This window comes from Podarcis filfolensis (assembly GCF_964270895.1).
Source record: "Podarcis filfolensis genome assembly, chromosome: 9".
Taxonomy (NCBI): Eukaryota; Metazoa; Chordata; class Lepidosauria; order Squamata; family Lacertidae; genus Podarcis; species Podarcis filfolensis.
Genome location: NC_139610.1, coordinates 66795329 through 66807574, shown reverse-complemented (window position 1 = coordinate 66807574; position 12246 = coordinate 66795329). Strand labels below are relative to the sequence as shown.

General features: G+C 47.0%; 1 protein-coding gene across 2 annotated transcripts in view; it reads left to right on the top strand.

Moving 5' to 3' along the window:
- FRAS1 (Fraser extracellular matrix complex subunit 1) overlaps positions 1-12246 on the top strand; it is a 356925-nt gene that overhangs the window by 158769 nt on the left and 185910 nt on the right. For both annotated transcript variants that reach the window (XM_083631513.1, XM_083631512.1), the window contains exons 10-11: positions 7599-7688; positions 10845-10992. In XM_083631513.1, the coding sequence (XP_083487639.1) occupies positions 7599-7688; positions 10845-10992 (238 nt within the window). The remainder of the gene's footprint in view (positions 1-7598; positions 7689-10844; positions 10993-12246) is intronic.

Sequence of the window (12246 nt, the reverse complement as noted above, 5' to 3'; positions counted from 1 at the left end):
CCTCATCCTGCCAGTCTCTGACAATCAGTCAAGAGGCAAGGGTCAGAGGCAAGGGAAACTTCAGAGCTGGAGGGTGGAGCGCAGGAGGGGTTGGAGGAAGAGGCAGGCCGGGCAAGTGAAATATTCCCCATCTTTCTCCAGCACAACGGTAACCCAGAACCAGGAAGGGTACTGAAAGGGGAAGGGCAGAGGATGTTTCCATGCAGGCACAGTGGTGGAACTGGGGTGGTCCCCTATTGCTACAACTGCTCCATAGAGACCTGGAAATAGCTCCCTAGCCACTAGATCGGTATTCACAGATATCCAGAACTGTAAAAGCAATGGCAAGTGGTCCAGCGCTGAGGGCCTTCTGGCGGTTCCCTCATTGCGAGAAGCAAAGCTACAGGGAACCAGGCAGAGGGCTTTATCGGTAATGGCGCCCGCCCTGTGGAACACCCTCCCACCAGATGTCGAAGAGGTAAACAACTACAGTGGTACCTCGCAAGACAAATGCCTCGGAAGACGAAAAACTCGCAAGACGAAAGAGTTTTTCGTTTTTTGAGTTGCTTCGCAAGACGATTTCCCCTATGGGCTTGCGAGTTTGTTTCCTTTTTTAAAAAAACCGCTTGAAGAGGTGCAGTTGCGACTGACCGTGCTTCGCAAGACGAAAAGACTCGCGGAACGAATTAATTTCGTCTTGCAAGGCACCACTGTACCTGACATTTAGAAGACATCTGAAGGCAGCCCTGTTCAGGGAAGTTTCTAATGTGTGACATTTTAATGTATTTTTAATCTTTATTGGAAGCCGCCCAGAGTGGCTGGAGAAACCTGGCCAGATGGGCGGGGTACAAATAATTAATTTATTATTATTATTATTAGTGTTATCTTTGACAATAAAGAGTTAACTATCTGCCGTGTGCTCTCAACAGTGGGACTGCCCACTTTCTCCCCACTCCTGCCACAGATGCCCACATACCCAACCCTGGCAGCTTACGGGGCAGCTGTGCACAAGAGCTATGGGGTCCCAGCCCTAGCTGCAGTTGCTCCTGACATCTGGGCAGGGGGGGTCCATACCCTCTTGCCAGTTTTCTTGCCCCCGCTTCATGATAAGCCGAATAAGTGACGCTAGATAGTCTCTTTGTGTGTGTGTGTGTGTGTGTGTGTGTGTGTGTGTGTGTAAGGATTCACAGCATCAATTATGCAAAGTAAGAGACATTTCGCAAATTTGCATTATTTACAGGGGCAGCCGAACTCGGCTCTTTTGGATGTGGAATTTGGATTAACTTTAGATGGATAGATATGTATTTTTTAGTCCAGAGTGCACACTCCGCGGCTTATTATCAGTGATGTATTCTAGCTCAGCAGCCCCCAGAGGTGTCATTGGTGCCATTCCACCGAAATATTTTATAAAGTCGGCAACAAAAGCAGCAGGTATCTTCTCTCTCCCCTTCCTCCTGCTTTCAAAACCCTCCCGAATCTTCCCAGGCTAGTTCTGTATTTAGGACATTTGCATCAGTAAACCGGAGCTAAATTGAAGCCAGGTCTCCGCGGGTTTCATCCTTCGTTGGGGAAGAATTAACTTTTCTGGTCACATAACTCTGATTAAGCTGCAACGAGGCCACTGGCATAGGCAGAGCAGGTAGGCAGGGACAGGATTATGGAGACTATGCAAGAAAAGAAACTCATTTCACACGCTTCCAGCAAACTGGTTGGGATGAGCCTATCGACAAGCAGCGAGTTTCAGGTGGCTGTCTCTCAAGTCAAGACAAATGTGGGCTTGCATTTATTTATTTATTACCAGATGACTGGGTGAAGGGTGAAGTTTGTTGGCAGGCATCGAGCTGCCCCGGGAAATCCCACAATCCTCTCTTGCTTGCTCCCGCCTCAGCTCTGCTGTTCTGAGAGAGAGAGAGAGAGCAATATCCTAGGCAGTCTGGGATATTTTTAAAAGGGTGCCACTGTGGGCGTTTAAGATCTTTTCCTCAGCACGGCGGGGGCTTCTGTTTCTTATCGAGGCTCGGGTTGATACGCCTGTTCCCTCACAATGAACAGCTGCAGCTGCGTTTGAGAAGCGGCGACAGCGCATTGTGTGGGATGAGCAGCGCTAATGTGAACCATTCAAGGTTCATATTTCCACAGTAGCTTTGTATAAAAGGAGTTCAGGCCCAACTAATAATAATAATAATAATAATAATTAATAAATAATAACAGCTACCATATTTTTTCATGTATAAGACGCCCCCTATTTTTTAAAACTCAAAATTAAGACCACTTCCACCAATTACTCACCCACCTGCCCGCCACTGCCAATCACACACCTCGCTGCAGCCGCCAATTGTCTGCCCGCTTGCCACCACCAACAGCCCACCCACCCTCTTACCACAGCCGCCAATCACCTGCCCAACTGCCGCAGCCACAGCCAATCGCCAGCAGCCCTTTGCCGCAGCCACCAATCACCTGCCCAATTGCCACTGCCAGTCTCCTGTTTGCTGCTGTCATTAATCGCACATCACCCTTCTGCATTCACTATCTGTGTATAAGATGACACCCAGTTTTTGCCTTTTTATAAAGCGAAAAGCATCGTCTTACACACAGAAAAATACAGTACTTATACGCCGCCCATCTGACTGGGTTGCCCCAGCCACTTTGGATGGCTTCCAACATAATATACAGAACCGCAACAGCAACAACAGAACATCACAGATTAAAAGCATCCTGATATAGGGCTGCCTTCAGATATAATCTAAAAGTCAAATAGCTGTTTATCTGTTTCACATCTGATGGGAGGGCGTTCCACAGGGCGGGCGCCACTACCGAGAAGGCCCTCTGTCTGGTTCCCTCTAATTTCACTTCTCACAGTGAGGGAACCATCAGAAGGTCCCCGGAGCTGGACCTTAGTGGATGATGGGGTAGAGATGCTCCTTCAGGTATCAGGACCGAGGCCATTTAGGGCTTTAAAGGTCAGAACCATACTTTGAATTGTGCTCGGAAACGTACTGGGAGCCAGTGTAAGTTCTTTAGGATATGATAAGATAATCTTTATTTTCATTGTCCCATACAGAACAACAAAATTGAAAATTTCGTTATATGGTCCCAGTGGCCGCTCCTTGTCACCGGTCTAGCTGCCGTGTTCTGGATTAGTTGTGCTTTCCGAGTCACCTTCAAAGGTAGCCCCACTTAAGGAAAGGATGGCTGTATGTTCCCCCGGGCTCAGAGGCAGGGTGTTCCTGAATGCTGGTGATGGAACATCCTGAGCAAGAAAACATCCCTGTACTCCTATCCTGCTTGTGGACTTCTCAGAGGCACTATGTTGGCACCGGTGAGAAAGGATGCTGGACCAACTAGGCCTTTGAGGTGGTATTCCATGCTCGTCCTACTTAAGAGTAAACCCCTTGAAGTTAATAGACATGCCCATCTTAGGATCATTAATTTCAAGCAGTTCTACTCTGAGTAGGGCTTAGCACACAGAACGGGAACAGACCAAATGTTGGAAGGATGCCATCCAACTCCTCTTGACCCAATATCAATTACAAGATCTTTAGGTGATCATGAAGATGGAGAAGAGGCACTTAAGAGATTGTGTCTTCAGGTCCGAAGCAGAAAGTGATTTAACCACGATTGCCTCTACCCAAAGTTCACCATGGTCCCCACTTATCAAAATGGAGCACATCCGAGCTAGTTACCGTATTTTTCGCTCTATAGGACACACCCGACATAGGATGCACCTTGTTTTAGAGGGGGAGGACAAGAAAAAAAAATTCTCCCCCTCTCTGCTCAGCGCCCCTTCAGCGAAGTGGCAGGAGAAACGGAGCCCCTTCCATTTCTCCTCCCGCTTCGCTGAAGGGGCGCTGCGCAGAGAGGGGGAGATTTCTTTTTTTCTTGTTCTCCCCCTCTAAAACAAGGTGCATTCTGTGCGTTCAAGGTGCGTTCACCCGAAGCCTCCGGAGCGCAGCAGGAGTTCCCGCTGTGCTCTGGAGACTTCAGGTGGCTATCTTGGAAGCCTGGAGAGCGAGTGCACTGACCCCTCTCACTCTCCAGGCTTCAGTGAAGGCAACCCAAAGCCTCAGGAGCGCTTCGGGTTCCTTTCGACCTGCTCTTTGGGGCTGGCGGGGGGAAGCGCTGCTTTCCCCCACCGCCAGCCTCAAAGACCAGGTCAGGGAGCAGTGACCCCTCTCGCTCTCCAGGCTTCAGCAAAAGCAACGTGAAGCCTCCGGAGCACGGAGGGAGTGCTCCCTCTGCGCTTCGGAGGCTTCGCGTTGCTATTGCTGAAGCCAAGGAGCTTGCATTCGTTCCATAGGACGCACACACATTTCACCTTAATTTTTGGAGGGAAAAAAGTGTGTCCTATAGAGCGAAAAATACGGTATTTGACAAAACTCCCAATTATGATTCCAATTGATGCCCTCGGCGGTGGTGGATGGTCGGTACGGCAAAGTCCAGTACAAGGAGAGACTTTGTCTGTGTGGGCAACCTTGTGTAGCACTATTTATTGCAATGCCCGCTATATATGGAACCAAGAGACCAATTTATAAAACCCCTGAGTAGGGCTTAGCTGAATGCCACCCCAGCTCTGATCCTGCAGGACTTCTCTTAAGAGGGTCCCCACTCAACGGAACGGGAGGCCACGATGTTCTGAGGAGAAAACGTTAGAGAACAAGTGCTTTCTTTCTTCATTTTTACCTTTTCAGAACATAGCGTCGCCACAGGGATCACATGAGGCGCAAACTATTGTGTAGACCTTTGAAGAGGCTTTCATTTCAACAGCCTCGCTGCCACCGCTGTGGCCCCTGGCGTTGCATTGTAAGCTGGGCAGCGAAAAATGAGACCGTTATCTTAAACAATCCTCCCCAGCTCTGAATCTTGGCAGGCAGGCGGGCATTTTTTGGCAGGGAGGACCCCACCCCATGCATATTTGCCCTTGCTTTTTATATGAAGTGGGCTCTTGTGCGTGCTGGGGAAGGTAACAGCACCAACTGGGAATGTTAACAATATGTACTGTGACAAGGGCTCTTTCCACACCGCATAATTTCGCAACAGATGTATAAATAGTTTAACCTCCCTTTCCTAGAAGCACACTTCCCAGAGGTGATCAAACATTGATCAAAGCTTTCCCCGTGAAGGGTCAACAAAATGTTGCCTTTAGAGGAATCATAGATTCATAGAATTGTACAGTTGGAAGGGAGCCAGGGGTCATCTAGTCCAACCCCTTGCAATGCCAGGATCTCAGCTAAAGCATCTATGACACATGGCCACCCAACCGCTGCTTAAAAACTTCCAAGGAATGAGAGTCCATCGTCTCCCAAGGAAGTCTGTTCCACTGTCAAACAGCTCCAGCTGTCAGAAGGTTTTTCTGAATGTATAGTCGGAATCTCTTTCCTTGCAACTTCGAGTCCTACCTTCCAGAGCAAGAGAAAACAAGCTTGTCCTGTATACCTGAAGGAGCGTCTCCACCCCCATTGTTCAGCCTGGACACTGAGGTCCAGTTCTGAGGGCCTTCTGGTCAGTGGCATAGCGTGGGGGGTGCAGGGGGGGGCCGGCCGCACCGGGCGCAACATCTGGGGTTAGGGCAAATCCACGGGTTAGGGGGCGCAAATCCACGGGTTAGGGGGCGCAAATTACTTGCCTTGCCCCGGGTGCTGACAACCCACGCTACACCACTGCTTCTGGTGGTTCCCTCATTGCGAGAAGCGAGGTTACAGGGAACCAGACAGAGGGCCTTCTCGGTAGTGGCGCCCTCCCTGTGGAACGCCCTCCCTTCAGATGCGAAGGAAATAAGCAGCTATCTTATCTTTAAAAGAAAATTCCAATAAAAAAATAAAATTTTAAAAAATAGAGATACATTAGGACATCAGTCATTAAAAACTTCCCTCAACAGGGCTGCCTGCAGATGTCTTCTAAATGTCAGATGGTTGTTTACCTGTTTGACATCTGGTGGGAGGGCATTCCACAGGGCGGGTGCCACCACAAAGAAGGCCCTCTGCCTGGTTCCCTGTAACTTTGCTTCTGGCATCCTGGCTACAAAATGCTCTCTCCAAGGAGTCTCACCAGTGTCTTTTCATGGTAGAAGACCTTTTCCATTCTTCTGGATATTTTATGTTATTGTTCATCTCTGGCAGATTTTTTTTTTATTGCCACCTTTTGTTGTATTAAATTTAGGGCTGCCATACGTCCGGCTAAAAATGTCCAGGGGAAACCTGGGCGTATGGCAGCCCATATCAGAAGTGTTGATTTTTGCATGGATGGGGGAGCTCAACAGCTTTGCCCCCGTCCCCCACATTTTATATTACTGCATTTTAAAAATAAATACATTTATTTATTTGGTTTTTCAGATTAAAGTTTTACAATCACATGTCCAACATACAACATAACAAAGAATCTCCTGGACTTCCATTTGTGGGTCCTATTGTTAATCATTTCCTCCTGCATCTTTTATAACAATCCAAATCTTTTACATCTCCATTGTGTCGAAAATTCACCATTAAACTACAAGTGCTATTCCAATACTACTAACGAATTTAGCTGTTTACAATGGTTTTACAATGGTTTTTAAGATAAATTATAGATTTTCCCCATTCCTTATTAAAACTTTTGGTTTTCCTGATTTCTGATTCTTCCAGTCATTTTTGCCATTTCGGCACAAGCCATCAACTTAATCTGCCATTCTTCTCTGGTCGGGACTTTATCTTCTTTCCATCTCTGGGCCAATAACATCCGCACAGCGGCGGTCACATGCATAAAGAGTATTTTCTGCTCCATTGGGGTTTCGGCACCTAGAATATTACTGCATTTTTATATGCATTGTGAAGATGACTTTTGTGGGATACAGCTAGCACATGTGGCTAAGAATTTAGATCCACACATATATCTGCCCATGGGTATATCCACCGAGCCTGTGTGGTTTAGTGGTGAGTGTCTGATTAGGAACTGGGAGACCTGGGTTCAAATCCCCCCCACAGCAATGAAAATCACTGGGTAACCTTGGGCCAGCTACCTTCTCCCATCCTAACCTACCTCACAGGGTCGTTGTAAGGATAAACTGAGAAGCAGTAGAGCCATGTTCATTACCTTTATCTCCTTGGCTTGACCAGGGAGGCCTGGGTTCGTGTCACCGTTTGCCTTCGTGGCTCAGTGGCAATCATGCAGTTTACGCTCTCTCAGCAGCCTAATCTATGCCTGGCCTACCTCACGGGGGGGGGGGGGGGTTTGTGAGGCTAAAAAGGGACCATTGCCCTACCCAGCACTCTTGAGCTCTTTGAAGGAAACCTTTGCGATGGACGGCAAAGTATTCAAGCAAGCTGATTGTGATAGCCATGCGGGCTGGATTCAGTCCATGAAACTGGATCCCCGTTTTGATCCCCTGCCAGTTTTGTGGCATTTCGACTGGGAGCTTGCGGGAATTGTTCTGCAGCCACAAAGGTATTTAAGCACACATATCTTTTGGGAGAGAACCAAGAGTGATGGAATGAGCTCCAGGAGTGATAAAGGGAAATAGGAGCTTAAAGACTGCATTCCAGTAAAAAAAAAAGTTCGGGCTCCCACTGTCTTCTTCCAGCATTGTATTTTTTTTTAAAAAAATGCTAATTCTGGGTATCATACTGCGGCTGCCTCTTTTTCCACAGGGTGAAGAATTAGTTCATTTAGAAGGCAAGTGCTGTCCTGAATGTATTTCCAGAGTCAGGCCCTGTGTTCACCAAGGGCGTACCAAATATGTAAGTAGCCTGAAAACTTGGGGCACATAGAACTGTTTGGGTGATGGACTGAAGAATGATATTCACCCAAATGGGAGCCATCAGCGTAGAATCACAGGCTATGTAACCTGAGCCATGTAGGTTTATACCTTGCACATATCTACTTAGCTGAAAGATGCGTTTCTGCATCCTAGGAATCTGTTGTTTTTTCTTTTTAAAAAAGCAATATTCTAGCACTTAAGCTAGTGAGTGCTGGAAAGTATACACTCATACCTCATGTTACGTTTGCTTCAGGTTAAGCGTTTTCCGTTTGCGTCCCACGGTGACCTGGAAGTAACGGAACAGGTTACTTCCGGGTTTCACCGCTCGCGCATGCGCAGACGTGCAAAATGATGTCACGCGCATGCGCAGAAGCGACGAATCGCGACCCACGCGTCCGCAGACGCGGGTTGTGTTCTGTTCAGGTTGTGAACAGGCCTCCGGAACGGATCCCGTTTGCAACCAGAGGTACCACTGTACAAACTTTGCTTGTTGACGTATCTGAAACGAGAGGAGGAACAGAATGGGGTGCCCAACTAGCATGATTCACAGCTTCTGTGGTCCTTTGCCCTTTTGAACGATCTGTTCTATGTGCAACTAACCTGGCAGTAAACCCCACTGACTGCCGTGGGGCAACTTTAGAGCAAAAGTGCATAGGAAGGTACCGTAACTTTGCTCTGGAGAACTCACAGGGAGCCATTGCATACCAGGCTAGCCCTTGTCTGCAGTGAGAGTCAAGCCAGCTCTTGTCTCAATTGCCCAGGATCTGTTTCTTGGCCATGCTTCAGTGTGCTGGGATGTTGGGAACTGGCTGTGTCTATCAATCAGTCCTGAGGTTCTTGCCCCATTCCTCTGTAATGAGAGACATTCCAGGAGCCTTTCGCTCCGATTTTTAGTTTCCTCTGGGCGAAAGGCATTGGAAACTGGAGCTAAGCAGAGAACTCTCAGTTTTCCTGAGAAAATTTCTGAGGTTTTTCTTGCTCCCCTAGAAGTAGGCCAATGTGCAGAATTCCCCCCTCCCAATATTCTCCACCATTTTTTGGCGGCATCTGCCATTTCCTCACTGCAATGAATGTATCCCTGGAATGATGCTAGATCCTTGACCTGCACCACAAACTAGATTTAATGAGCACTCATATCCAAGTGCTTTGTAAATTGATAGCCATAGCCTTTTATATGCTAACCTTTTATGCTTTTCCACATTTGTTTAATGCCCCTACACCTTCTTTTAGCTTCTTATCTTTTATATGTACCTTCTGTTTTAATAATTTTAGCTTTCCAAAGCATTTCACAGACTTTAAATGATTGTATCCCCACCTACTTATGCTGGTCTATGACCGTAATAAAATTTTGATTGATTGAAGATAGAACCATGGCCTGATGGAGGATACAAAATGGTAGGCAGGCTGCTAACAGCTTGCAGCCAAAACAGCAATCAATAGACACCTTAGGAACAAATAAGCATGCTGGGCTACTACCATGATTAATTGTGAGTGCCACCCCTGAGAGACTATTGATTTTTCCTGCACTTCAACTAGTCCATCATGTTTTGTCAGGCCTCCTGGACTGTCAATCAGGTGATGATTGCTGCCCAATGCCACCCATTTGACGGGGTTGCCCCAGCCACCCTAGGCAAAAATCAAGATTGATCCACAGTAGCCAGGATTGCCAAATTCATAATATTATATATCACAGAAGTACCCAAAGGAAATTTATTCCAGCCCTTTGCCCAACAGCAAAACTATCCTGCTCACTTGCGGTCTGATCACAGTGTTTTTCAAGTCGAGAGAGAGAGAGAGAGAGAGAGAGAGAGAGAGAGAGAGAGAGAGAGGGGTAGGTTGCACAACAGAAAGGCACTTTCAGGATCCTTGGAAACAATCTTGAAATGTTCTCTGTCAATTGCCAGCTTTATTGGAATGGGATTACCTCATTCGATAATGTTTTACAGCACTCTTGCTCCCAAATGTTTAGCTGTTTTATCATAATTTGATGCGATCAGATTTTGAGGGCTTTCCTTATTCTGGCAATTGAATGATGATATTAGCTGCTACATTTGTACAATTGAATGGCTCCTAACAGTGTAATCAATACAAGAAGGGGAAAAAGATCAATGTTGTCTGAAGTGTAACATCTAAGCCTGCATCAAAGCATTTGCCGGTGGAGCAAAGCATTCCCTTTCCAAGGCTAGTTTAGCCGTTTGTCAAGGAGTGGGGTGACGATTTTTATATCCAAAGGCATGGACAGATGTACATTTTATGCGCACATGTGTGGCCTCATTCACACCACACATTTAAAGCACAACGATGCTGCTTTAAACAGTCATGTCTTCCCCTAGCCCTCCTCTGGGAGCTGTAGTTTGCTAAGGGTGCTGAGAGCTGTGAGGAGACCCCCCATCCCCCTCTCAGAACTACAACTCCCAGAGTTCCCTGTGAAGAGGGGTTGACTGTGAAACCCCTTTGGGAGCTGCAGCTGTGTGTTTAGAAATCACCTTACTGTGCAAAGGTAAAATTGACAGTTGTTGCTCCATCAGGAGTCAGCAAACGTTTTCAGCAGGGGGCCAGTCCACTGTCCCTCAGACCTTGTTGGGGGGGGGCTGGACTATATTTTTTTGGGGGGGGGAGTGAATGAATTCCTATGCCCCACAAATAACCCAGAGATGCATTTTAAATAAAATGACACATTCTACTCATGTAAAAACACGCTGATTCCTGGACCATCCGTGGGCCGGATTTAGAAGGCGATTGGGCCAGATCCGGCCCCTGGGCCTTAGTTTGCCTACCCAGGCAAACTAAGCGTGGTGTAGTGGTTAAGAGTGATAGACTCGTAATCGGGTCTCCGCTCCTCTGCTCCTCCACATGCAGCTGCTGGGTGACCTTGGGCCAGTCACACTTCTCTGAAGTCTCTCAGCTTCACTCACCTCAGAGACTGTTTGTTGTGGGGGAGGAAGAGAAAGGAGAGTGTTAGCCGCTTAGAGACTCCTTCGGGTAGTGATAAAGCGGGATATCAAATCCAAACTCCTCTTCTTCTACCCATGCTCCATCCCCTTTTGGCTCTTGTTCCACTTACCACAAAAATTAATAAATAACACAGTGATGAAAAGATACAATAGGCCGTAGCCGTTATCGTTTTCTCATGCAGAGTGGAGAAAAATGGAAAGAGGATCTGTGCCGCGAATGCGAGTGCCAGGACTCCGGTGTTATTTGCTCCTCTCCGTCCTGTCCGACTTGCCCTACAGGCAGCGTGGCAGTTGCCGCGGCAGGACAATGCTGCCCTCCTTGTGAGCCAGGTATTTTTATGACCGTTGAACTTTGTTTCTTTTCAAATGTCTCGCCCCTCCTTGTCCCTGAAGGCTCGGGCGCAGGTATCCTGTGTTTGTTTACTCGTTTGTCTTGTTGATTTGAAGAGTCTTTGCCCTGCTCTTCAGCGGGAAAGGGTGCCTTACAAAGATTCCAACACAAAAGGGTGTGTGTGTGAAGACAGGCGAACTAATACCAGTGTACTGGCTGAAGCAAAGATCACCAGTGTTGAAGCAATGATTCTTCAACATCAACTTCGTTGGACTGGTCATGTTGTGCGGATGCCTGATGATCGTCTTCCAAAGCAACTACTCTATTCCAAACTTAAAAATGGAAAGCGTATTGTTGGTGGTCAAACAAAAGAGGTTTAAAGACTCTCTCAAGGCAAAAAAAAAAAAAAAGGAGTATAAACACCGACAACTGGGAAACACTGGCCTGCGAGCGCTCCAGTTGGAGAACAGCCTTTACCAAAGGTGTCATAGGCTTTGAAGATACTTGAACTCAGGACTCAAGGGAGAAATGTGCTAGGAGGAAGGCACGCCTGGCAAATCCACACCGTGATCAACTCCCTCCCGGAAACCAATGTCCCCACTGTGGAAGGACGTGTGGATCCAGAATTGGCCTCCACAGTCACTTATGGACTCACTGTTAAAACCATGTTTATGGAAGGCAATCTTACTTGGCTATGAGTGATCGCCGAAGAAGAAGAAGTGTATGAACTGTGGTTGTAATAACAACTGCAAAAAATACTGCATATGTGCACATATATTTTTATTTCTTCACGCTTTTAATGTTTGATGTTTGATTGTGTTTTTAACATTTTGTTGGGAGCCACCCAGAGTGGGTAGCATAATAATTAATAATAATAATAATAATAATAATAATAATAATAATAGTAGTAGTAGTAGTAGTAGTAATAGCATTTGTACCCCCACTCTTCAGCCAGCAAAGCTCACAAAGCAACTTTCATGAAATCAAAACAAGACACTCCCTACCCACAGGCTTACATTCTAAGAAACAAACAAACAAAAATAAAACACAAGGGACAAGGAGGGAAAGGGGGGGGGATTCACAGACTCAGACTCCAATTTCTAGAGGGTGGCGCTGTGGGTTAAACCACAGAGCCTAGGACTTGCCGATCAGAAGGTCGGCAGTTTGCATCCTTGCGATGGGGTGAGCTCCCATTGCTCGGTCCCTGCCCCTGCCAACCAACAATTCGAAAGCACATCAAAGTGCAAGTAGAT